We start from the raw sequence: 27,576 nt of genomic DNA, 5'->3' as shown, positions 1-27,576 counted from the left end.
TTTAAGCAAGTAGTAGAATTTTAGTACATTGAATGGCTTTTAGTTCCTTTCTTGGAATCACAGAGCTACGGATTGACTGTGAGATGAAACTGTGTTTGAGCTGAGTATGAGAATGGCTGAGTAGGGGGAAGCATGACTGAAAACTATCCTGAAGTAAATTATTTAAATTCTTTCAGTCTGTAGTCAGTCTGAAGAACAAATTGGGGGGGGGAGTACTAGGTTAAGTGACAGAATCAACTGGTCCCACTTGCTGCTTCTATTTTTAAAAAGACAGCAAGAAGGTAGGACAGAGCTAGAAGGGTGAACACATTGCTTGGGTAAATGCCTATGATCACCTTGAAGTATGAGCCCTAAATACTGGGTCAGAGCTGTGGACTGTACAGACACTTTTTTTTCCTTAATTCTCATACTCTCACTGTTTTTTTGTTTGGTTTGTTTTGCAAGGCAGTGGGGTGAAGTGACTTGCCCAGGGTCACACAACTAATAAGTGTCAACTGTCCGAGGCTAGATTTGAACTCAAGTCTTCCTGGATCTGGTGCCGGTGCTCTATCCACTGCACCATCTAGCTGCCCCTTCACTTGTTCTTAACATCATAGAGTCATAGAATAGAAGGGACCTTAGAATTAATCTCTTCCATATTCTACCCTTTGTACCCTTACATTGCCTCATTTGTGAAAGCTTCTTTTCAGACTTTAGAAAGCAATTTCAGTATGGACTTAGCTTATGTTCATACATAGAGCTTTTGCATCCCATCATGCACTGTGCCTTTGTAGTTCTCTGCATCACCAGGTAACAGATTTGTATTTAGCTTGAAGGGTCAGTCACTGTTAAATTCAATTCTGTGCTCCCTCTAGTCTCTACTTTGTCCGTGTGATAATAGGGAAGAAAGCACTGGCTTCCACCTGTCAGTTGAGATTTGTTGACTCTGAGCTCCAGCTGAGAGCATTGAAGGGAGATTATAAGTACCTTGAGGGCGTGAATCTTGCCATCTCAGCGCTTGATAAACTTTCATGGTAGGTAGTCTAGTACCATGCATGTGTGTTTCCTCCTTGCTTGTTGATGTTGATAAGAGATTTGAGAAAGTGAACCAATTCATTTTAATAGTTTTACATCCATGTTAGGTACGAGTTGAATTCTCACTTCTCCAAGTGGAATGTCACACTTAATAGAAGGGGCCCTGTCTTTCAGGTCAATGACTTTAAAGAGATTCATGTGTAAATGTTTTGTTTAAAGTGAGATAATCTTTTGGGTCAAGTTCTATGTGTCTCCAAGTCTATTTTGGTGTCTTTATACATAGTTGAATTACCTGATGCTTCTGTGGTATAATTTGAGGCACATTAACATTGAACTCTGTTCCTACAAATCTCTTCTTCCTACCTACTATGCTAGCTAGGACATTGTATTTAGAAGGCCATCTTAAAAAATTCACATGTTCTTAGGATAATAAAGAGCTCTCTTTCAGTGGCTTACATTAATCTATTATTTGAACTAATTTGAGTAGTGAGGTCCTAAGGGATAGGGGCATATTACTTTAAATTCTTTTGTGGGTCATAGGAAAGGAAACATCTTTGAAACCTTGAATCAGAAAAAAGATAATAGAACAGCACCTATCTGCTCTTGTTAAATTCTAATCACTTGGCCAATCTTCACTACATTTTAGAGTACCAAAAGAAATCGTAGATCAGATTTCTTTGAAAAGTCATTGGCGAATGGGGGGAATACTACTGAATTGAAGATGGGCAGATGCCCTGATTTTTTTTTTTTAGGAAGATAAAGCAATCTTCAGGTTAAAGGCTGTCATTTCGTAATTCGTGTCATAGAAAAATTAGTCAGCAAGCATTTGTTAAACATCTGCCCTGTGCCAGACACCACATTAGGAACTAAGGGATACAGAGACAACTTGAATATAGAGATTCTGACTTCAAGAAGCTCACAGTCTAGCCAAGGGAGGTAACATGTATTTTATGTAGTATAAGTAAAGCATATATGCAGCAGGCACAAAGTAACCTTAGGGTAGAGGTTCTAGCAGCCAGCAGGCAAGTTTCATGTGGAAGAAATGGTATGTGTTTAACCTTAAAGGAAATTAGTGATATTTAGAATCAGAAGTTACAGGGCAGACACTGCAAAAGCCAGTGATGGGAGATGGAGTGTCCTAAAGCCCCCTGGGGCTTTCCCCCCTACCTCACCCCCACCTGAACTCCCTTTATAAGTATTGTCTCCTCCCATCAGAGTGTCAGCTCCTTGAGAGCAGTGACTGTCTCATTTTTTCTGTTCGTGTCCCCACTGCTTGATGACATAGTAAGGATTTAATAAATGCTCTTTCATACATTAATATAAGGAACAGTAAGAAGGCCAGTTAGCTAGACTGTAGTGTACCTGGAAGAGAATAATCTGTAATAAACCTGGACAAGTAGTTTGGACCAAGTTGTAAAGGATTTTAAATTCCAAACAGCAGGATTTATTTGATCCTTGAAGCAATAGCCATTGGAGTTTAAGTAGGAGAATGACATGGCCAGACCCATGCTTTAGGAAAACCACTGGCACCTCTCTGGAGGATGGATTGGAGTGGGAAGAGACTTACAAGAAAGAAACCGGCAATGTCTTAACATATATACTATGGTAATTTGGTTTCGTATCCTGGATAACTTCATCTGTAACCTAGTTGAAACATGGTTATTGTTCATCACCACTAACTACCCCGGTTTTATGACATCCTTTGAGTGCTGTCACATCGACAGTACTACTTAATTTAATCCTGTGTCCTAGGGAATAACAGGTATTATCATTTTCATTTTATGTAGAAAGAGAATGAAGTACAGAGAGTTGAGGTGACTTGACCAACGGCACACAGTTAGCGAGTGGCAATATCTAAGTTGGATCCTAAGGTTCCTAAATTCCAGTATCAATTCTCCTTTCATTAGTTCTGCTTCACATTTTAGCATGGTATTTGGCAGTCTCTCTGTTATTCTTTTTTTTTTTTCTTCCCCCTCCCCCACTTAATAGTATTTTATTTTTTCCAATTACATGTAAAGATCGTTTTCAGCATTCACTTTTATAAAATTTTGAGTTCTAAATTTTTTCCTCCCTCCCCTCCCCACTTTCCAAGCCAGCAAGCAATCTGATATAGGTTATACATGTACAATCATATTAAACATATTTCCGTACTAGATATGTTGTGAAAGAAAAATCAGAACAAAAGGGAAAAACCGCGAGAAAGAAAAAAAAAAGGAGAAAATAGTATGCTTCAACCTGCATTCAGGCTCCATAGTTCTATCTCTGGATGTCGATAGCATTTTCCATAGTTTTTTGGAATTGTCTTAGATCATTGTATTGCAGAGGAGAGCTGAGTCTTGATCTTTATACAATGTTACTGTTGCTGTATACAGTGTTCTCCTGGTTCTGCTCACTTCACTTAGCATCAGTTTACGTAAGCCTTTTCAGGTTTTCCTGACATCTGCCTGCTCATTTCTTGTAGAACAATAGTATTCCATTACATTTGTATACCACAGCTTGTTTAGCCATTCCTCAATTGATGGGTATCCCCTCAATTTCCAATTCTTGGCCGGCACAAAAAGAGCTGCTAGAAATATTTTTGTACATGTGGATCCTTTTCCCATTTGTATGATCTCTTTTGGATACAGACCTAGAAGTGGTATTGCATAGTTCCAAATTGTTCTCCAGAATGGTTGGATCAGTTCATAACTCTGCCAACAATGAATTAGTGTTCAAATTTTCCCACATCTTCTCCAACATTTATCATTTTCCTTTTTTTATCATAGTAGCCAATCTGATAGGTGCGAGGTAGTTTTTATTTGTTTTAATTTGCATTTCTCTAATCAGTAGTGATTTAGAACATTTTTTACATGACCTATAGATAGCTTTAATTTCTTCATCTGAAAACTGCCTGTTCATATCCTTTCCCTCTGTTATTCTTGAGGGAAATATGGGGACATGTGTTCTGGGTGTTTGTTAATTGCAACATGTCCAGAAGTTAACTCGCCTTTTCCCAAAACCTTCCCCTCTTCCTAACTTCCTGTTACTGTCAAGGGTACCACCCACCCTTAGACTCCCACCTTCAGTATCATCCGCTAGTCCCTCATTCACCCTACTCTACATATCTAGTCTGTTGTCTCAGCTCTCTCCCCTTTTCCTACTCTCCCCCCTCCCCAGCCCACCACCCCGCTGCAGGGTCTTATCACCAGGGAATGGCCTCTTTGTGAGTCTCTTCAACTGTACTATTTCTCCACTCCACTCTGCCCTCCTCTCTGCTGCCAAAATGGTCTTCCTACAGCACAGATATAAGCATATTATCTCCTTCTACTCAGTAAATACTAATGGCTTCCTATAACTTCCAGAATCAAATATAAAATCTTCTCTTTGGCTTTTAAAACCCTTTACGTCTGGGCCCCTTCCTCGCTTCCAAGTCTCTTACACTTGACTCTGACACTGACATTCTTGCTCTTCCATACACATGAACCTCCATCTGCCTGCTGCGTGCCGTATCACCAACTGTCTTGCATAGCTAGAATGTTCTAGGCCCTTTCCCTGAATAGTTCTTCCCTTTTAGATTACTTTCCATTTATATTGTATCTATCCTTTATGTAAAATTTTGTGCAGATGGGCTTACTGTAAAAATGTGGATTCCTTGAAGGTAAAGATCTTGTTTTTGCTTTTCCTAACTGCTTAGCACAGTGCCTGACACATAGCAGACATTTATTGATGCTGAGTGATGGTCTGTATGAGAAAGATGCGTTCAATTTGGCCTCAGACATTGCTGTGTGACCTTGGTCCGAGTCATTTAACTTCCATTTGCCTCAGTTTCCTCAACTGTAAAATCAGAATAATAATAGTACCTCACAGCTGTCGGGAGGATTAAATAAGATAATAACTGTAAAGTGCTTAGCGTGGTGCCTGGCACATAGTAGGTGGCATTATAAATGCTTCATCTTGTATTTCTGAAGCATATTTGTGTGAAATGCCAAATAGTGGCAATAAAAAGTAAGGTAAATCAACTCAGTTTTCTTGACTGAGAAGGATATGAGATTTTAAAATTCCAATCTGAGTGACTTAGACTGACATCATTGTTTTTCTAAGTATGACTTTGTTCCAAATCTATGCCTTTTTCTGTAACTGCTTGACTTTTTTTGCAGTGTGGAGTATTGGATTGCATGACAAGCAGATTGTACAAGTAGCAAGAAAGGCAAAAGGTGTCTTAGTAATCAGAAAACAGGAAGGAAAAAAAAATACTGCATAGCCTTAATACCATTGTTTTCCTGATGATATTGGATGGTTGTGAATGCTGTTACACCACTATCTTAGAAGAGCCTAATTAGGGGCAGCTAGGTGGCACAGTGGATAGAGCAATAGCCCTAGAGTTAGGAGAACCTGAGTTCAAATCCAGCCTCAGACACTTGTACACTTACTAGCTGTGTGACTCTGAGCAAGTCACTTAACCCCAGTTGCCCAGCCAAAAAAAAAAAAAAGAACCTAATAAATCCTAGTAACCCAGAGAGCTGTAGAGAGACAGGAGGGGAGTGAGGTACTTTACTGATGAAGTTTTGTGTGTATGGTGTATCTAGAATACATGTGATCAGAAGTGGAAGTGGGCTGTTTGAGAGAAGGCTTTTTAACCCTGAGTGCTGAACTAGTGCCCAGGAAATACTAAAAGAACTAGAGCAAAGATTCCCAACTTATTTTTGTTCCCTGTACCTCTTAGCTTTCAATAAACCTCCACATTCCTTCTGATATTCAATATGAAACAAAATTATTGAGCTTACCATGCATTTATATGAGTAAAAAATAAAGGTGTAATTTTTCATAAGGAAAAATTAGCTTTCCTGATAACTTTTTATAACCTTTAGGGGTATGCATACTCCCAAGTTGGCAGCTCCTGACCTGGTTGGCAGTATTTCCAGCAGGTTATGAAGATCTTTGGATATTTTTATAGCGTGACATGGACAGGAGTCATATACAAGGAAGAGTGAATGGATTTTTCTGTCTCAAATTTTGAAGGGAATTATGTTCTGTGTTGAGATCACAGCTCAATGGAAAGTATATAGGTACATAGATTATCATCTTAATATTGCAAAGTGATTTCAGCATCATAAGCCCAGTGCATTAGGAGGTAGAAGGAAGTATTAATAAATATGACAGTTTTTTAAAATGTTATTATTTCAAAGGTATTAAAAACAACAAAAAATATAGCATGAACCCAATCTGTACTGTAATATAGTTTAATCAAGTATTGAGCATAGGCACAATCAGGGGGCTATACTATGGTTCTTGCACCTTTATGACCTTGAACTAATTTATCCAAAGATGGAAAGGTCATCCAGTGACTTGTTATGTTAAACAATCTTTCCATGTTTTTCAGAGTCTTTAAAAGGTATTCTGCATTCCTTGTTATCTGACCTGCTGAGTAATTATGTCCTATGGGAAGATGCCCTCTTGAGACATATATAAGCATTCTCAAATGACAGTCTTGACTGCTACCCTTCCCCATCACCCAGCCAGACTTGGTCCTCTGCCAAAGCAGAAGATAAGAGAAAAACCTATGGCAATTTTCCCTCTCCTTATTCCCTACTAACTTTGGGTTATACTACTCTCAAAGTACAGAAGTAATTAATTAGTTCAGTTCCCTAACCAGATGGTTATAGCTGGCTTCATTTGTGACTACTTGTTATTTTACTTTCTCAAGCACTGACAAACTTTAGACCTGAGTTCACCTTTTAGAGACAAAGTCAGACTCTGCTTAAAGAACCTTCACTTTTTTGGACCTCTCCTGTAGGTGACTATCTCCTGTGTTGGTAAGCAAGGAGATACTTATTTGCTTCTCTTCTTCATCGAGACCATCGAGTTCAGATCAGTATCCATATAGTGGAATAGACTACCAGAGCTCTCCAGCTATGGACCAATGTGAACCTGAACCAGAGTATAATAGACAGCATTTTCACAAATTGGGAATGCTAAAGTTAGACATCATCATCATCATCATCATCATCATCATCATCACAGCTGGTATTTATATAGAGCTTTAAAGTTTGCCAAGTGTGTTACATATGTTATTTTACTTTATTCTCACATCAGTCCTTTGAGATAGGTGCAGTTATCACCCCCATTTTATAGATGTGATAACTGAGCCTGAGATGCTAAGTGACCTAGGGTCACCCAGCTACCAAGTATCTGAACTTGGAGTCTTTTAAACTCCAGGACTCTATTTACCTCATCTACTTTTTACCATTTTCAGGGCTGCTACAGGCTACTTGAAATGTCTGTTGGTGTAAGTGATCATGTAGTTACATAATCAGCTTCAGTTAGCTTTGATAAGCTTAGGTTTATGAGGCTATCTTCTCTAAACCCTTTCCCTCTGCCTGTCCTTTCTCTTCACCTGAACTTAAAAACCAGGCCCCATTTTCTGAATCTGATAGAGTCCTATTCTTTTATTTTTATATTTTTAAATCAAATCTTATTTTTTTTCAATCCACAAAATATCCACCTTTTTTTACTCCAATTCTATTTCTACCCTCCTATTGAGAAAGAGAAACAAAATCCCTGTTACAAACAAGAATAACTAAACAAACAAATTTGTACATTGGTCATGTGTGTCCTTCCCCCCCCCCCCAATCTGATTTTGTACTTTGAGTCCATCACATTTCTGTCAGGAGGTGAGTAACATCATGAGTTCTGTGGAATCACAGCTGGTCATTGCTTTGATCATGGATCCTTAATCTTTCAGTGTTATTTGTCTTCACAGTATTGTGATTATTGTATAATTTGTTCTCCTGACTTCAGTTTGTATCAGCTTATTTAAGTTTTGCAAGGTTTCTCTGAAACCATCACTTTCATCATTTTTATGAAGCAATAGTATTCTATCACATTAATATACCATAGCTTGTTCAGCCAAATTGATGGCCACCTCCTTGATTTCCAATTCTTTCTTAATGCTGCCAGTCTGATGAGTGTGATTTAGAACCTGAGTTATTTTAATTTTCATGGATTTCTCTAGTTATTGGTGGTTTAGAACATTTTTTTCCATACTGCGATTGATGGATTGGATTTCTTCATCTGAAAAATTCTTGTTCACACCCTTTGATATGGGAAATGAATTGAAATTGATGTTCTTAAGCAAGACCTCAGGCCCTTCTCTCTAATGTCCCTGGCAGGCAGGCAGTACTGTTTTTCTCATTGCCTTTCTGGTTCCCATATACCAGCTACCAGAAGGACGTAAACAAAAAATGTTTAAGGTAGAATTTGCTTTAAAGGTTGACAGAATTTCTTGAAATTTGTCATTTTCTTTCAAGACAAATAACATTAACTAGAATAAGTGAGGGACTTTATTTTTAGCCTGTAACCACATCATAGTAAATATATCTTACTGTATTTTATATACGCCTATGTGAAGCACTTTGTAAACCAAAAAGCCCTATTTCAATATAAGCCACATTTAAGGATTTTTCCTGTTAATTATGTCAAACCAACCAGCTTTTTTGAACAAGTAGAACTGTGTATGTGTAAGTTGTTCATAATCAGTGTCAGATCCTTACCCAGCTATGTTTTCTGTGCATGTCAGGTTCAGACATTCCCTCAATATAGCCCATCTGGACTTGGGGAACACAGGAGACAGTGGTACTTAGTGTAGTCTTTGTAATGGAGATCTGTCAAGGTCAATTGGAGGTGTAATTACAAGGCTTAACTCCAGTTCGCTGGTAAATGTCAGTTGAGCCCAGATCTTGACATGTAAATAGACTAAACGGTTTGAAGCTTGTGTTCTTTTGGGTAGTAGTAGTTTAGCATATTGAGCCTGCCAAGTACCTTTTATAATTTGTACACAATTGAGCTAATGCCTTTTATGCCACAGAAAATTAATATTTTCTCACTTAAATCACTAAGTGCATAATAGATGTAGGCTAACGGTATTTGCCCACTTATTACAAAGATGATGTATTGAGTCTCTGGGTCAAAGGAGATGGATATTTTAGTCATTTTTCTACATAATTCCAAATTCTTTTCTATAGACTGATCCAGACCAAGTCATAGGTCCACTAACAATGTATTATTACTTTGTCTGTCTACCCACAGTACCTCTAACATTGACCTTTTTTTATTACCTTTGCCAACTTGCAGAATATGAGGTGAAACTTGAGAGTTGTTTGATTGGCAGTTTCTCTTAGTGATTTGGAGCAATCTTTTATATGGTTATTAATAGTTAGCAGTTCTCCTTTCTTTTGAGAAATGTTTGTTCATACCTTTTGACTGCTTCTCTATTGAGAAATGGTTCCTGGTCTTAACATATTTGTGTGAATTCCCTATGTGTCTTAGCTATCAGGTTATTATCAGTGATAGGTGATACAAAATTTTCCCATAGCAGTGAGGTTCTCTTTTTATCCTAGCTGCGTTGTTTTTGTATGGAAGTTTTCAGTTTCTTATAATAAAATTTTTTTATTTTAGCCATTTAAACTATGTACTCTCTTTTATACCTTGGTTGGATAAGAATTCTTCTAGGCATAGTTGTAAAAAGAGTTTACATTTCCCATCTTTCAAAAAATGATGTCATATATCCATTTGGAAATAATTGTGGTATATAGTGTAAGATGCTGATCTAAACCTTTTTTTGGAGAGGAGAGGGTAAACATTTTTCCTGATAGTTCTAATGGAGATTTTTTTTCTCCAAAATTTTCTTCAAATTTCTTTTTGAGAATTTATATCAAACATTAGACTACTAAGTTAAGTCATATCTGATTCTTATCTGATCTTTGCCCCTGATCTGCTTTTCTGCTTTTTAACCAGTACCAAGTAGTTTTGATGATTACTACACTTTTTTAAAATTTTCTAATATGTGTACTGCCCATGTCACTCCCTACTCAGTAAACCCCAGTGGCGTCCTGTTGCCTCTCTGATCAAATGTGAACCCCTATGTGTGTCATTTAAAAGTCTTCACAATCTGACCCTGTTGAATGTTTCCAGCCATACTGATCGTCTTTTAGTTACACACACAACTCCTGTCTCCTTGCCTTTGCTTTGGCCATTACTGTGGGCATAGCACTTTCTTTCCTCATCCTCCCATCTTGTTATCCCTGGTTTCCTTCATAACATCTTTTTGCATCAGACTTTTCTTGGTCCTCTCATCTTTTTCTCCAAAGACTTCCTTATATATCCTTTGCACGTGCTTGGTATGTACCTATATATGCGTATGTTCGAATTGTAAACACCTTGAGTGTTATGTTTATTTCACCTTTGTCTTTGTATTCCCCAACTTAGTGCCCTACACACAGTAGGCACTCAATAAATGTTATTTTATTGATTTACAGCTTGTTGGCCTGAAAGGCATTCCTACTTAGAAAAAAAGAATTCTCCTTAGTCTGAACCTCTACTTATTTTGTCTACCTTTATAAAATAAATTGATAATTTGATTGGTAGAATAGTTGACCTAGCCAGACCCAGTCTTGCTATACTGTGTTGTCAGGCTTTCTTTGCTAAATATGAAAATTCTGTTTCTTCCTTGGAGCCTTCTCTGATTAAATGAAAAAAAAAGTGACCAATTCCCACCATGATTCCTCTCTCCCCATCACCCCACACTACGATACTATTTTTTATTTTTGTATAGCATTCATATTTTAATAATTTGGATGTTTACTGACTACTGTATGTCTTTTGCAGCAGCACTTTGGCCTTGAAATTTTCATTTGTAGTAGACCCTGCTTGTGGCCTTGTCTGCTTGGATTTGGTAGAAGAGAGAGGTCCTTCATTTTTAAATGCCTGAAGACCTTTGTTTTACATACATATGTAGCTGTTATTGGTTAATTCTGCTTCTTTGCCTCACTGGCCTCATGACACCTTTGTTCAGGCCCATCTCTTACGTCTTCACAGTACACATCCCAGAGGGCATTGTTTTGAAGTTTTGCCTCAGAATATCTTTTTATTGTTTCTTCTGTCAGTTCTGCTCTCAGTGACCTGTTCTACTCTGCACATAGTTACCTCATGTATTTTGTCCTCCATTCAATGCAGACATCCTGTTTTCTCTTTTGGAAGCAGCCTTGACTTAAGTATTGGTAGCCTGACTTTATTCTACAATGCTGTTGAGGATCTTGTCTTAACCATTTGATATTCAGAATGGTTTGCAGGCCATACTAATTGGCTGGAATTTTTTAAGAAAGTAAATGTTAACCTCTTTGGAAAATCTAAGTGTTAAAACAGTGTAGCACTTTGCACATAGTACATGCCCAATAAATATTTATTGAATGAATGAATTGGGTATATTAGGCATTATACAACTTTGTACATGTCAAATTTAGTTCATGAATTGTTGCTTCACTGATGTTATAACTATCTTAGAGTTTCTTTAAAATAAAAAAGAAACATCTGGAATCCTTGACTTGGATTTTCTACTAACTTATCCAGTAATTGAACAATGACCTACCTAGCTCTTATCTTTCTTTTGCTGATGAAAATCCTTGCCTATTTGTAGGAGTTACTTGGTTTTGTCAGTATATGACCTTGGGCTCTTCAGGGCATTTCAATCTCTAGTACTTTCCTAACTCTACAGATAAATTATGATCCCTTTGGTATTGCCTTCACTCATACTTATTGATAATGTTCTCAAGGTGTTTAGTTGACCTCATTTAGGGGCTTCTTAGAATATCAAAAGAAGTTTTCTCTATTTTGTCAGCTTCAGATATTGCAAAGCAAACACAAGTGACATTTCCACTTTGTTGTGTGCTTAATGAACATAGCATTCACCTTTACTCAGTAAACTTTTAGGTTGTGAATTGAAATGTCAGTACAGACAAAATTAACAGATGTGACAAAGCATTTTGATCATCAGTCTGCCTGTTCAATTGAATTTTCCAGGGCCTTACCCCACTTCCGTGTTACAAATTCCTTATGTTTAGTCATTGTGCTTTGCTTATAGCTTTGGTTATAGGGGGCATTTGATAAATGCCTGTTGAATTAGACTTGAATAAAATGTTGAGTAAAAATATCCTTATGTCCTGTAGAATTATGTAACCATTAGTATACTTGGTTAATGGCAGAATCTTTGATGGTGTTTATTGGGTGGGGGGGGGGATGGGGGTCTGGGGGTCTGGGCCTGTGATTTCAATAGAATAAGGAACTCCAAGCCAAGAAACCTTCTTTTTCATTGCATGCAGGTTAGTAACTCATATAATAGCTCACATTTACATAGCATTTTACAGTTCACGAAATACTGTGCTCAAAACTTCCTGTGACATGGGAAGGGTGGTACAAGTGTTATCCCCATTTTCTGTTTGACAAAATATCGAAGTTCGTGATTGTTAAATGGCATCATTTTCTACAAGAGTCAGCCCATAAAATTTTATTATGTACTTACTCTGTGCCAAGCACTGTGCTTAACTGTGGAAATACAAATCTTCTCCCTGACGTCAAGGAGCTAATATTAACATTCTAACGAGGAGGCAAGCTCTTGAGAGCTTAAATGACTTGCTAGTGAGCTGGGTTTTGGGCCTAGATCATCTTATTTCAAATGCTGTGCTCTTTCCCGTGCACCACCACACTGCGTTATTCAAGGTCACGTAAGAGGAAGAACTTGCTTGATCCTGAATTCAGATCTGTTTCCAAGACTGTTGTTCTTTCTATCTCATATCGTGAAGAAAGGGCAGAGCCCTGACCTGTGGGCAGGCTGCAACTGTACGAGCTGGATGATGGGACTTACTTGTCTAGCTTCCCATATGGAGTTATTTAAATGAGATAGAGAAAAGAGCCTGGCCTGGCTTTTTTGTACTTTGCGAATCCTGTTTTTATTGTGTTTGTTTTTTTTCAACAACTGTGCCTGTTCTATACAAGGTGTTTACATCTGGGCACTGATGATGATGATGATGATTAACAACTAGCATTTCTATAGTGCTTTAAGGTTTGCAGAGTACTTTACAAATATTTCATTTGCTCCTTCCTTTGGTACTATTATTATCTCCATTTTACAGATGAGGAAGTTCAGGTAGACAGAGGTTGTGACTTGCCCAGGGTCATAAATCCAGTGAATGTCTGAGATCAGAATTCAAGTCAGATCTTCTTGAGTCCGTGTCCAGCACCATATCTGTGGTGCTAGCCAGCTGCTGCCTGATGAAAATGGATGGATACAGCATAGTTCCTACCCCTATGATACTTACAGTATAATGGGGAATATAACCTGCAGGGCCAGGGATGCTCTCACCAGTCACAAGGCACCTACCAGCCACCCATTATGGACTATTTCTAAGTGCCTTTGATCAGTGATGGGATAGAAAGCTTTTATGTGATAGGATGCTAGTTTTTTGGCCACTACAAATTGTGCTCCTCTCATCCAGCATGGCTTAGGTATTAGAAATGTTTTTACTATTACAAGTTCTAAATCCTATGATCTCATTAGTGTTAATAGCAGCTCATATTTTATAATGTTTTACAGTTGATAAAGTGTCTGTCTCCCAGTCAGTCAATAAACATTTATTAAGCACCGAACCACGTGCCAGGCACTGTGCTTCAATAGTACAAGTATTATTTGCATTTTACAAATATAATCAAGGCATAGAGAGAAATAATTAGGTGACTTACCTAAGGTCATCCGGCTAGTAGGCAGTAGGAAGGATTTGAACCCAGCATTCTCTTGTTCCAAGTCCAGTTCTTGTCCCACTCTCCTCACCCCACCCCCTACCTCCCCACTGCCTTTGTTGACACATTCAGCACTCAGCAAATATGAGGATTTTAGGGTTACTCAGTGTCTAACAGCTATCCTACTAGTATGATAGTATCCCTTTTCCTTTAGTTATGAGGATATTGTATCTGATATTGTAGCTATTTTTCAAATTGAAACCTAAAGCTAACCCCCAAGGATAAAACCAAAGCTGTTTCTGTAAGGGAAAAATCTCTAACTTGCAGTTCTTTGAAAAAGTTTTAATAAAATAATAGATAAAATTGACCCGTGGACATAATTTACTTGAGTTTTCAGAAGACTTTGTAAGCTTCTTCATAAAAGATTAAAGAAAATAACCATGGGGTAAATAGCAAAGTCCTGACATAGACTTAAACCTGACTAAGCCATAGGAAGCTGCCCTGCTTTTCAGAGTGGAATAGGAGCCATAGAAATGGAGATCCTCCAGATTTGTAGTTGGCTGTGTTTTTCCACAGTAGGAGAAAGCATTTTTTTTAAAACTGGTCAGGGGAGCTGCAAAATTGGGCTTCTTATGAAGCCTTTTAGATTGGGAGGCTTTTTCCTTTCCCAAAGTCAAGGTGGGTGGGTGGGAGCAGTGTCATCAGCAGAGTGTTTCCTGCCCTTCTCGATTGACCCCCTCAAAGGTGGGAGGGAGGTGCTGCTTTCACTCTGGGGTCAGTGAGGCTCCTGACCCTCTGATGTGCCATAGTCTTTCTATAGGCCTGCAGCTTAGCTGTTTCTGTGTGGTAGGTATTGCCTATTTCCAACTACAGGCTATTTGGAAGAAAACTTTCTAACATTTAAAACTTTTTTCAGTGGGTAGTAAAGGTAAGAGTGTGGCTAGAGGTTGTAGGGTCCTGGATTTAGAGCTAGAAGGCACCCTTAGAGGTCACTGAACTCAACCCTCTCATTCTGCAAATGAAGAAAATGAGAGCCAGGAGGAGAAACAGTTTGTAATTTCAGTAAGTGTTACAGGTGAGATTTGAACCCAGATCCTTCCTCCAAGTCCAGCTCCATATTCATTATACCATATTGCCTTTCAGGTGTTCAGGTGGTGACTGATTGGATGAATATTGGTCAGTAATCTCAGGCAAGCCTGGTGGCACAGTGGATAGAGTACTGGGCCTGACTTACCTTCCTGAGTTCAAATCTGGCCTCAGGCACTTTTTTTTTTTTAACTTTTAGTTTTCAACATTCACTTCCATAAGCTTTTTGAGTTTTAAATTTTCTCCCCCTCCCTCCCCTCCTATATGTAATCTGATATAGGCTCTACATATACATTCCTATTAAACATATTTTCACATTAGTCATGTTGTAAAGAAGAATTAGAACCAATAGGAAGAACCACAAGAAAGAAGAAAGAAAACAGAAGAAAAAAAAAAGCACATAGTATGCTTTGATATGCATTCAGACTCCATAGTTCTTTCTCTGGATGTGGATAGCATCTTCCCTCATGAGACTTTCGGAGATGTCTTAGATCCTTGCGTTGCCAAGAAGAGCTAAGTCTATCGAAGTTAGTCATTGCACAACGTGGCTGTTACTGTGTATAACATTTCCTGGTTCTGCTCACTTCACTCAGCATCAGTCCATATTAGTCTTTCCAGGTTTTTCTGAAGTCCGCTTGCTCATCATTTCTTATAGCACAATAGTATTCCATTACATTCATATAGCACAGCTTGTTTAGCCATTCCTCGATTGATGGGCATCCCTTCAATTTCCAATTCTTTGCTACCACAAAAAGAGCTGCTATAAATTTTTTTGTACATGTGGGTCCTTTTCCCATTTTTATCATGTCTGGGGATAGCTAGCTGGCGCAGTGGATAGAGCACCAGCCCTGGAGTCGGGAGGACCTGAGTTCAAATCCTGCCTCAGGCACTAGCTGTGTGACCTTGGCCAAGTCACTTTAAATTTTTCCTTTAAAAAAATATGTCTCATTTTTATCATCTCTTTAGGATACAGCCCTAGAAGTGCTATTGCTGGGTCAGAGGGTATGCACATTTTTATAGCCCCTTGGGCATAGTTCCAAATTGTTCTCCAAAGTGGTCAGATCATTTCATAACTCCTCCAACAATGCATTAGTGTTCCAGTTTTCCCACATCTTCTCCAACATTTATCATTTTCCTGGTTTCATCGTGTTGGCCAGTCTGATAGGTGTGATGTGGTACCTCAGAGTCATTTTGATTTGCATTTCTCTAATCAGTAGTGATTTAGAGCATTTTCTCACATGACTATAGATGGCTTTAATTTCTTCCTCAGAAAACTGCCTGTTCATATCCCTTGACCATTTATCAATTGGGGAATGACTTGTATTCTTACAAATTTGACTTAGTTCTCTATGTATTTTAGAAATGATGGCCTCAGACACTTATTAGCTGTGTGACCCTGGGCAAGTCACTTAACCCTGTTTGCCCCAGTTTCCTCATCTCTGAAATGTACTGGAGAAGGAAATGGTAAACCACTCCTATATCTGTGCCAAGAAAACTGGTAATGGGGTCACAAAAAGTTGGACATGACTGAAAAATTATTGAACAACAACAACAAAATATCTCAGAAGGCAAATGATTTCAAATATATCCCCCCAATTAGGATTCTGTGAATTTATGTCCTTATATGACTTTGGGGGAAGACGACAGAATGATAGGTTGCATGGGAGCCTGGCTACCTTACAGTCACTCCTCAAAAGAGTAATTAGAAAAGTCGATCTGCTGGGAGTTTTTGTTAGCTCAGGGCCATGGGGCTCCCTTGAGGTTGTGCATTGATTGGTTTTTGGACCACTTGGAGTGAGGAACTTGAAATCATGTATAGCTTTGTGCTAAACAGTCCCATAGGAGATGCCATCTACTTCTCTTGCTTTCTTTCCCCTTTGCCCTCATGTTCTCTCAATGTACCGCACTTGGAAGAGCACGATGTTTGGAGGAAGGTGACCAGAACAATGCAGAGACTGTAGAAACCGTGCCGTACAAGGATCAGTTAAAGGACCACCTAGGAATGTTAATAATAGTTAACATTTATATAGCACTTTAAGGTTTGAAAAACAATATATAAATACCTTGGATCTTCACAACAATCTTGGGAGGTAGGTGATATGATTATCCACATTTTACAGATGAGGAAACTGAGGGAGATTAAGAAAGAGGCTTTCTCTGGGGTCTCAAAGCTAGTGTCTGAACCTGGATTTGAACTCAGTTCTTCCTGACTGCAGGTTCAGTGCTCTATTTCACTGTGCTACTTAGCTGTTAAGACTGGGTATGGGGGACATAATAGTGGTCTTAAGATGTCTTCAGATGTTACCATGTGGATCAGGAACATGTCCTGGTTGGCCCCACAGTTTATAACCATGAACAATGAATTGAAGTTGCAGAGGCAGATTCCTCACCATCTGTAAGAAAAACCTTCCTAACAATTGGAATTAACCTGCATGGACTGGTTTACCTTCAGTAAGCAGTGATTTCTCCACCCGTAGGAGTCTTCCAAAGGATTTTGGATGACCACTTCTTGGTTCTTAAGTATACATTGGATGAGGGGATCCTTGAAGTGCTTTGAAATTCTGTGGTCCTTCCCTCCTAATTTCTCCTGGTAACTCACCATCGCTATATTTCATATCAGCAGCACTTCAGATATCTGATTGTCACTTACAACTCCTTTAAATTCGATACACATATATTAAATGCTGAGAACATATGTCCCTTACTATGCTACATACACCAGTGATAAAAAGACAAAAATACTCATTTTCAAATAATGAGGGCTTACATTTGAGTATTGTTACTAGGGAATGCACTATGCACACAGACTAATTATTTATCTCCTGAAGAAGAGCTGTAGTAAAAGTCAGTAAGTTTAACTGGCAAACTGGTGGGGCTTTAATTGGCTAATTGGAATTAGACCTCTCGTGCTGTCATTTCTTTAGGGCCCCATTGTCTGCATTGGGCATTGCTGGCATCAGAATGCGTATGTATCACTCTAATACTGCCACATTGGTGAACACTGCCTTAGCTTAGTTAAAAAGAAATAAAGCTCACTCTGGCACAAATGTTTGAGTAGCATTATTTGTGGGGCAGGGCTCCATACACCATGGAAGTGGGGGAAACCATTGTGTGTCTGCTAATGCTTGGAGAGTGGTAGCTGCGTTTTGTCTTTATGGTTGATAAGTTGTTTTTCTCCGTGCCCATCCACCCTCTTACCCCCACCCACCATCCCTTATTGTCTCAACTGTTAACTTGAAGAGGAAGTTGTTGGTTTTTGGTTTGGAAAAACTTCTTTTAGTCTTCCAGCAGAGGGCACTCTTCCTCGAAGTTAAGCGTGTGTTCCTGTGCAGTCTCCGCTGGCCTTAGGGCTCAGAACCCACGTCTTTTAAATGTAGGTCTCCATGTAGATTACATTATAGCATATATTCAAGGCATTTTTAGCTATCATCACTGCCCACACTCAGTATCCATTTGATTTTTGTTCCTGAGCCATAACTCCCAGCCCTCAAAAAAACAAAATTTAACTTTACTTAAAAATTAGCCTTAAACAAAAAAGAAACCCTTTGTTCTTAAGGATAGCCGTGCCAATTTAGCATATGCCTGTAGGACTGGAAACTTTGAAAAAAAATTTTTTTAAGTCAACTTTAATATCAGGTACTAAGTTAAAATATTAAATTAGTCCTGCCTCTTTTCAATTCCCTATTAACTTTGGTGATAACCTGGGTAAGCCATGAATGCATTACATTTCCAACCCAAACATCTATGTCCTCTTAGACCTAGTGATATAAGAAAAGGCTGTGAGGGATGGATGGGAGGAAGGAAAGAGGCTATTTGCTAATGTTCTTGAAGACAGGAATTCATGGTCAGTGTTAGCTCTGTGTAGGCAGAATAAGGAATCACCCAAACTGTATATTTTGAGGGGGCTTAATAAAGCCTCTTTGCCTATAGGAATCTTGCTCACGAACTAAACTGGCCAGATGCCTGAAACTCCTATCATCAGACCTCCTTTAGGGTTAATTTGATCAAAGGGCTTCATTAAAATGAAACTGTTACCTTGGGAAGAGCAGGAAAGACTTTTAACATATTATGCTCATTAATACCTTACTACAAATTAGTTCATCAAATTAGCCAGCCAGTTTCCTCTCTAAGTCCCAAGAAGTAGGCATACTGGATAGAGTAGAGTTACCAAAGGCACTGGCCAAGATTTGGTCCTCTGTGCTAGAAAGGATGTTTGTGTGCTACCTGACTTGAAAAGAGTCTGAGGCATTTAGGGTTAGAGTCAGAGGGTAAATGAGAATTTGGGAAAAGAAGGGGCAGATAGAGAGTCTCAGATGTTGCTTACTTTACCAGTTTTTCTAGGGTCTATTCTGTTAAAATTGGGACAGAGAAAAATGTCCTTAATAGTCAAATGTATTCATCTTGGCATGTTTGTGGTTGCTGGAAGGTTATAGAGCAAAAAGGCAGCTGTAATACTGAAACACTGTCTTTGAAGTCAGCAGAGCTAGCTGTTCATCTGTAAAATGTGTATAATAACCTCACAAGGTGTATTTTGAGGATCAAATGAGAAAGTATATGTAAAAGAACTTAGCAACATTTATATATATATATATATATATATATATATATATATATATATATTATATAAATGGTTTGCAGGAAAGCCTGGAGGATGGAAAATTAGAAATGAGAGACTTAAAACAGGATGATCATCAGCCTAAAGTGTTCATTTGAAAATTTGCTCAAGTCTCTTTCCTCTCTTCCTGCATCTCTGTTGACTTTAACAAAGGTCTGTCCTGCAGGTTACATGAGTTCTCCAACCAGTTCCATTCTTTTTTGAAAGGCTGACATTTATCTGATGGAATCAGTAGATGGTTATGTTCACCTTTCCCTTTAAAGTAAAACAGTTGTTCTGTTTTTCTTACACAAAATAAGTATGCATGGAGACTTTGTTTAGTGACATATAACATAAGGCACTAATCTGGAGTTCCTTATTTGATTTGGCAGTTTGGGAAGTATGTTAACACTTAGACTTAATAGGTTTCCTGGAAGCATTTGGGTACCTGGGCTTCATAGATTATTAGACCTGGAAAGGACCTCAGATCACCCAGTCCAGCCTTCTGATTTTATATGTGAGGGAAAAGGCATCCTGGGAGGAGAGCGGATTATTTTATTTCCGTTGACTTGGTCTCTCTCTTCACTCAGGTGAAGTGTTAAGTTGCTGAGAAATATTTATTTTCGAGATAAAAAGTATTACCCTGAGGGCTTCAGTTTTTAGAATGAAACAACAGGGAGTTTGGGGTTTCTGACTTTTTAGGAGTAAATTATCTAGGTTGAAGGTTATTCAAACCCCTTATTTCTTCTCCTGCATGTATTTGCCCTTTAGCTGTATTTCACTACCCATTATCATTCATGGGGTAAGGGTAAAGAATATTGAAACTGAAAAGTGTGATTTGCTAATACTTGAAAGCCCTAGTGTATTAGGGAGAAAGTTGCACTTGATAGTGAAAATTGAAGCCTTAGGATCCTTTATGTCTTTCCATTAGTAAGCACTATATAAATGTTAGCTATTATTATTATTATTCCTATTCAGTTATCCATATGTCTCTTCTGTTCTCTTACTATATGTAATTGAGAGTTTTGTGTATGTATTAAACATTAATAAACCTCATATAATAACTATAAAGTCATAGAATATTAAAACTAGGAGAGACCTAGAAGAGACAGTCCAATACTGTCCAGATCCCTCATTTTAGGGGTGAGGAAATTGAGGCCCAGAGATTGTAACTTCCCTAATTTCACACAGGCTAATAAGTGCCAGAGCCAGGATTTGAATCCAGGTTTCTTTTGACTCCAAGGTTTAGGGTTTTTTCCGCTGTCCCTTAGTCTTTCAAGGTCAACAAGAAACTCAAAAGTTGGAGATAGGATCCCTTCCCTCCATCCCCAGTTTATTGGGGGGGGCCTGGATATTTGGGTTACTACTAGAGATTTATAACCAAGTTTGATAAAAGATGTTTTCTAAGTTCATCCCTATGTGGGAAAGAAAATGCTGTCACCTTTGTAAAGTTCTGAATTATAAAGGACATTTCTGTTGGGTTTCTGAGTCTCCCTTGGGGTTTGTTTCATTTATAACATTGCCTTGGGCCTTTTGCTGCATCCTGTTGGACTGACCTCCTTTTCAACCCTGTGCTGGCAGCTGCACTGCAGAACTCTTTTCCCTGGATCCTTCAGGGTTGTCATATGACAAACTTGAACTGTGACCCTTTTGTCTTACCCAGACGATTGGACCCTATTTATCCTTTCTGGCCAGCAGTTCAGAGGCATTTTATGGCACACACACACCCCCACCCCTTCCTTCCCCAAACTCTGCCCCCAGTTCTTTGTCTTTTCCTTTTTTCCTCTTTCTCCTTCCACCCTAAGTGAAATTTATTCCAAACCATTTAGCAAACTGAGCATTTCAAATGATGGCATATTTGGGACTCTTAACCGTAACATGCAATGAGACTGATAGTAGGAAAGCTCCTAAGTAGGAAACATTTGGAAATATAATTAGAACAATTACATCTAGTCTTTAGTCAAGAAAAATGACTTTTTAAATGAAAATTTCAAGCTAGAAACTATACACAGCAAGCCTTGCCATCAAATAAACATCGTAATCACTGCCGGTGACAAGTTTTATCAACTTTGTACCTAATGTATATTTTTAATCCTCTTTCTCTGAACTGAAATGATAGAACTGTTTTGTAGAAGTCTTTGGGGGGTTCTTTTAGGGCAATAATTTATAATAGTAAAGATTACATACAAGTTTCACCCCCTCCAAATAGTATTGATGCCAGCAGAGAAGAATGATTCACCAGGGCTGACTGCCATGCTTAGCCGAAGTTACAGAGTCTGAGCACTTGTATTTGTACAAATTGCATTCATTACCAAGGACCCTGCAGTAGTGATAAGAGACTGGCTGTATAGCATAGATTGGCTCCAAGATAAGTAGCCAGTCAATTGTGCAGCCAGCAGTAATCTTATTTTTTTTTTCTCTTACAAACCTTTGTGGATTTTTCAGAATTTAGTCTATGTGGACGTGTGTCTGTATGTATGAACCATCTTAACTGGACTGTGAGAAATTTTAGTATGATGATTAGTAAAATTGATTGGTAGCCCTCCAGAAAACCTGATTTGAAGGCTGAATAGATTGTGCCCCCAAGACACACTGTGGACATTCATATAATTAAGTCAACATGGATATTGTGAAGGCTTTTGTTTTTCATATATTTTTATAATTTGATAGTTTTTTAAATGACTGAAAAAACTAGAAATTTGGCTGGAGTAAACTACTCATTATGAGACCTCCACAGTCCTCATTGGTTTTTATTTTATTTTATTTTATTCTATTCTTTACTAGTAGGCTCCACATGATTTTAAAAATATGCCTAAGGAGCTGTGTATGATTTCCCTGCTTAGGAGTCTGTGATAGGTCCTAATAAGTTGCCTGAAACACATTGAGAGGTTAAGTGACTTGCTTAGGGAGCATACAACTAATACTAGTCAGTAAACATTTATTGAGCACCTACTATGTGCCAGGCACTGCATTAAGCACTGGAGACACAAATAGAGGCAAAAGACAGTCCGTGCTCTTGAGGAGCTCCAAGTCTAATTGGGAGAAACAACAAATATATATACAAACAAGCAACATAGGAGATAAATGGGAAGTAATTAAGAGAGGAAGACACTAGGATTGGGGGTTGAGAAAGGCTTCCTGTAAAAGATGAGATTTTAGTTGGGACTTGAAAAGGAAGCCAGGAGGCAGAGATGAGGAGGGAGGGCATTCTAGGCTCTCTGTATGGGGGACAGCTGAAAGAAAATGCCCAGAATCAAGAGATGCGGTGGCTTATTTGTGGAACAGCCAGGAGCCCGGTGTCACTGGACCAAAGGGTCAGTGTTGGGGAGGAAGGTATAAGAAGACTGGCAAGGTAGGAGTTTAGGTTTTTGAAGGACTTTTAATCTCAAACAGAGCAGTTTGTATTTGCTCCAGGAAGTGATAGGAAGCCACTGGAGTTTATTGTGGGTGGTAGGGAGGCTAATATAGTGTGACCCAACACTTTAGGAAAATCACTTTGGTGGCTGAATAAGTGGGGAGAGACTTAAGGCAGACAGACCCACTAGCAGTGGTCTAAACCTGAGGTGACCAGAGGGGTGCTAATGTCAGAGAGAACGTTGCAATGTCCAAGAGATGTTGCAAAGGTGAAATCATCAATAGGTCTTGGCCACAGATGGGCCATGGGGTGTGAGCCTGAAGGACTGGGAGGATGATGTTGCCCTCTACAGTAATAGGGAAGGTAAGAGTGGGATAGAGTTTAGGAGGAAAGATAATGAGTTCCATCTTGGGCATGTTGAATTTAAGATGCCTGATCCACATCCAGTTCAAGATGTCTGAAAGGCAGTGGGACATGGGTATGTGGAGTGAGAGTGAAGAGGTTGATACCAGGTTATCAAATCTGAGTGACTGCAAAGGTAGTGGCATCCTCAGCAGTTAAGCGTTGCTCTTATGCAGTCCTGGGCTCTTTAGCACACCCTTTTTGTTCCTCCAGCTAAAATATTGTTGTTGTTTTTTTAATGTCTTTATAGCTCATGATTGTAATCCTGTTTAAAATAAGTTTTTATTGATTTTTTTTAACAGCACCATTATCCTCTCCCTCCTTCCCTCCCTCCCCCCCTCCCCTCCTCCCCTCCCCTCCTCCCTCTCCCAGAGACAATTGGGGTTAAGTGACTTGCTCAGGGTCACACAGCTGGTGAGTGTTATATGTGTGTGAGGCCACATTTGAACTCAGGTCCTCCTGACCCCAGGGCTGTTGCTGTATCCACTGTGCCACCTAGCTGCCTCTGTCATTTTTTTTTCCCCCAGTGACTATGTAGTACAGCAGATGCTGAGAAGATTTCAAAGCAGAGGTTTTGTTGGGATAGGGTTAGAGAGAAAGAAGTATGTGATTTCATTTTAAACAGCAAGATAATGGAGGTGGAGCCATGTTTTTAAGGACTTGAAGTTTTTCTCATTTTATAGTAACCTACTCAATAGGATCATAGATTATAGAACTAGAGATGATCTAGTCCAGCCACTTCATCTCACAAGTGAGGAAACTGAGACCCACAGAGGTGAAATGACTTGGCCAGGGTCACCTAAATAGTACAGCACAATCACTATTGTTTCATTGAAAAAAATTTTAAACATCAAATGGAAGTGACATTTAGTTTTAGAGGTTGAGACTGAATATAGGGTTTCAGGATTCTCTCTCTCTTTTGTCAACAAGCCAACAGACATTTATTAAATAATTTTTGTGATTCACCTGGAACTTGAGTTCATTCAGCATGAATTTATTAAGTACCGTCTGTGTATGGTTAGCATAAACATTGTTGGGGTGTGATAAAGACTATTGTTTTTAATTCCTTTTCTTTCTTGATTTTATCCTCTCTAGGGTTTAAATGGCAATGCCCTTGCCTCAGGGTCATCCAGCCTGACTGTTACCAGACAATTATTTCGCCCAAGAATTACTCGAGTCTGCCTCAGGGATTTGATATTCTATATGGAACAAGAAAAAGGGATGAAATATTCTCGAGCTCTATACCATGCTCTTCTGAAGTGACAAATCCACCTTTCTATCCAGACCCTTGCTACGTACTGCCAAAGAAGATGCCGAAAGCATTGTGGCCCTGTCCTGATTCCATCAATGGCCGTTTCTGGAAGATAATCACCATTGAGGATAATCTTTGTTTACTTTTGTGCTTTTATTAAATACCTACCTAAGCACCTGTAGAGTTTTTAATAAATAGAGTTCAGCTTTGTCTACTCTTCCATTGCTGAGTTGTGGGTGTGCACAGAAATAGGCACCTACCTACCTATTTGTTTAACCCTTACCTGCAAGCCAAGAACTTGTCTGCTGCTACTTGCTTCATTAGCACAAACCAAGTTTGTTCTACATGTAGTGCCTTTCCCTAATCCATATTGAATTTGGAGAGGTGGTGGGAACGAAGGAAAGGAATATTTTGTGGTGATGCTTAGCACAAAAAATATATTTAATCCTGAGTAGTCTTGGATCGCTATGTTAATGTGCAACATACCTGGCTCAGGTGAGGTTCAAAGTTCCGTGAGTTGGCCTTCATAGTGCTAAGCTAAAATCAGAAGCCATGTCGTAGAGCTTAAAGGTGGCAGCAAGCAAACCACCAATGACTTGGGTCTGTTGACTCTCAGAGATGTCAAAACGGAGACAAATGGGGATTGTTTATGCCTGAGGTCACTGTTCTTTGGCTCATACCACCACTGCTGTGTTTTTGAGGTGAGGGGACATCCTTGTCAAGGAAACCTTGAAATCGAAGCTGCTAAAATACCTCATTGGGAAAGGAAGAACACAAGGGGCATTGGAAGGAATGGCAGGGGCACTGAGTTCAAACAGAAAGAAGGGAAATGAAAATAGGGTAATAAAACAGAAAATGTACTGTGTGAGCCCAAAGGGAAAAACTGAGACTCCAAGGTAACCTGCATGTGTTCTTCTGGAGGAAAAGGGGAAAAATACACATTAACCTACATACAAAAGAAAATATAGCCAGCACTTTCACCGTATCCTCTGTCCAGAAGATTGGTTGTTTGTTTTACGCAGAGAGAGAATGATTCTTCTAAAGCATTCTCTCTTCAGTGTCATCTTCTTTCTCCTGAACTTAAAGCCTCTTGTTGCGTCGGAAGTCTTCTTTGGCAATGAGTGAATTTTGAAGAAGAAATGAATGAACGGGGGACCTAATTTTGACTTCCATATACTTGAAAGATGATTCCAGTATCCCAACAGTGTGGCCACACTTTGGAAGGGTCTTTGCTTAGCAGTTGGCATGTATTTGAAGAGCCATGGAATCTGTTCCTTCTTTGCAAAGTAAAACTCTGGTTCACCACAGCTGAATGTGACTGGCTCACACTTGTAGGAAAGTAATAATTGTGACTGATTAGAGTCACGTGAGGGAGAGAATGAGCTCCCTCGGAATGTTTAAAATGTGAACTGCCAGGTACTCCTAGAAAAAATAACTCCAAAAATAAAGCTCAAAGCTGTTACTTTTTAATCACATTTCTCCACATTGAGACTGCTGCAGCCACGTACCGCATTGTAGTGAGTTTCAAATTGGCCACATTTTTTTTTTGTTTCAGCTAGTAAAGAAATGCTGTAAATTATGTATATAAACATATGTAAAAAGGCAGTACTTTGAGGAAAAAAACCTATATTTGCAAGATACTGACTGACTACATCTGAAAGTTGTTTTGTATAATTAAATGCTTGGCTTTACTTTTTTTGTAAAGTGTAGCATTTTCCCATATTTGTGTATTGTATCTTATTGATCAGATGTTTAAAATTATTTTAAATACTTCATTAAAAGAATTATTTTATTATAAAGAATAACATGGCAATTTTTAGTCAATTATTAATATTTGTAGACAAATGGAACCAGCAGTCAACTACCAACATGGTGTTTAATGGCGTCTTGGATTTGTGGATATGAATATATCATAATAAGCACATTCTCTGGTGTCTGTCTTGGCAAGCACCTTGAGTTTTGAGTTTTTGGCTATTGGGTTCCAGGAACCATAGTTTTGATCTATATGTGGGATATATCACATTTTAAGGGAAATGAGAATTTGAATGCTGCTTAACTATAAGAGCTAATTTTTGAATGTCTCTTAGTAATGATCATTGAGATATTAAATATTGAGCTTTAGGGTCAATATATTGAAAAGTAGGGGCAGCTAGGTGGCGCAGTGGAAAGAGCACCAGGACACAAAGACAAAAGACAGCCCTTGCTCTTAAGGAGCTCCTATTCTAATTGGACTTATTTTTGAAAATGAATTATTAAAAACATTTTTAAAAATCTCATTCAAATGAGATATACACAGCATAAACTGGTTGTAATCAACCAAGGGAAGGCACTATAATTTAAGGGAGGTGGGGAAAGGCTTCCTGGAGAAGGTAGGATTTTTTTTTTTTTTTGGTGAGGCAATCGGGATTAAGTGACTTGCCCAGCATCATACAGCTAGTAAGTATTAAGTGTCTGAGGCTGGATTTGAACTCAGGTCCTTCTGCCTCCAAGGCCAGAGCTCTATTCACTGTACCACCTAGCTGCCCATGAGAAGGTAGGATTTTAGCAAGGTCTTGAAGGGTGCCACAGAAAGCAGGAGGCAAGAGATGAGGGAGGAAAGAATTCTAGGCATGGGGACCACCAGTGACAACGCTCAAGGCTTGAGATGGAGTGTCTGGTGCAAGGAGCAGCAAAGAGGCCAAAGTCACTGGGTTACAGAATATGGGGAGGAGCAGTAGGGTATAAGAAGACTGTAAAGGTCTATGTGTACAAGGAGGTTGATTTCCGAAGGGCTTTGAATGCTGTACAGAAAATTTTATATCTGCCAGATCAACTTTTTAAAAAAAAGTTATTTGACTTTTCTTTGAAACATTGGTATAAGTCAACAGTTGATGGGGGAGGGGAGGTCACTAAATTTTCAGCAATATGGATTTAAAAAAAACAAAACTTATGCCAACTATATATACCACAGTTACAGCCTTTGACCTGGGAAATTGCTAATATGATTCCCTGTGTATTTTCTTAGAACATGACATGAGACACTACTTGAATTGACTATACCCTATGGAATTTTTCTTCTGAGAACCATCAAGAATTTGATGCCACATTTACATTAATATTTTCATGCTTTACAGAGAAAAATATTGGTATATTGGATATTATTGTCTCTGTGCCCATTTGAACAGAAGTTTTGTGGAGTTTTAGCAAGGGCAACATTTTAAAATGTGCCTTTCAGCAATCAAATATTTATGGGAAATCAACTCTGAGGAGACCAGCTTATTTTGTAGAGATGAAATTATGGTGGTGTGCCATGTGTTTAAGGGTGTGACAGACTTTTCTTTTACAGAT

General features: G+C 38.7%; 1 protein-coding gene across 1 annotated transcript in view; it reads left to right on the top strand.

Annotated features, from left to right (window-relative positions):
- TAF4B (TATA-box binding protein associated factor 4b) overlaps positions 1 to 26,027 on the top strand; it is a 182,353-nt gene extending 156,326 nt beyond the window's left edge. The window contains 1 exon segment of the mRNA XM_020968729.2: positions 24,093 to 26,027. Within this exon segment, the coding sequence (XP_020824388.1) occupies positions 24,093 to 24,260 (168 nt within the window). The 3' untranslated portion in view covers positions 24,261 to 26,027.
- Positions 26,028 to 27,576: the final 1,549 nt, after the last annotated feature.

This window comes from Phascolarctos cinereus, unplaced genomic scaffold (genome assembly GCF_003287225.1).
Source record: "Phascolarctos cinereus isolate Bilbo 61053 unplaced genomic scaffold, phaCin_HiC Scaffold_4;HRSCAF=312, whole genome shotgun sequence".
NCBI lineage: Eukaryota > Metazoa > Chordata > Mammalia > Diprotodontia > Phascolarctidae > Phascolarctos > Phascolarctos cinereus.
This window is presented reverse-complemented; position numbering and strand designations above follow the sequence as displayed.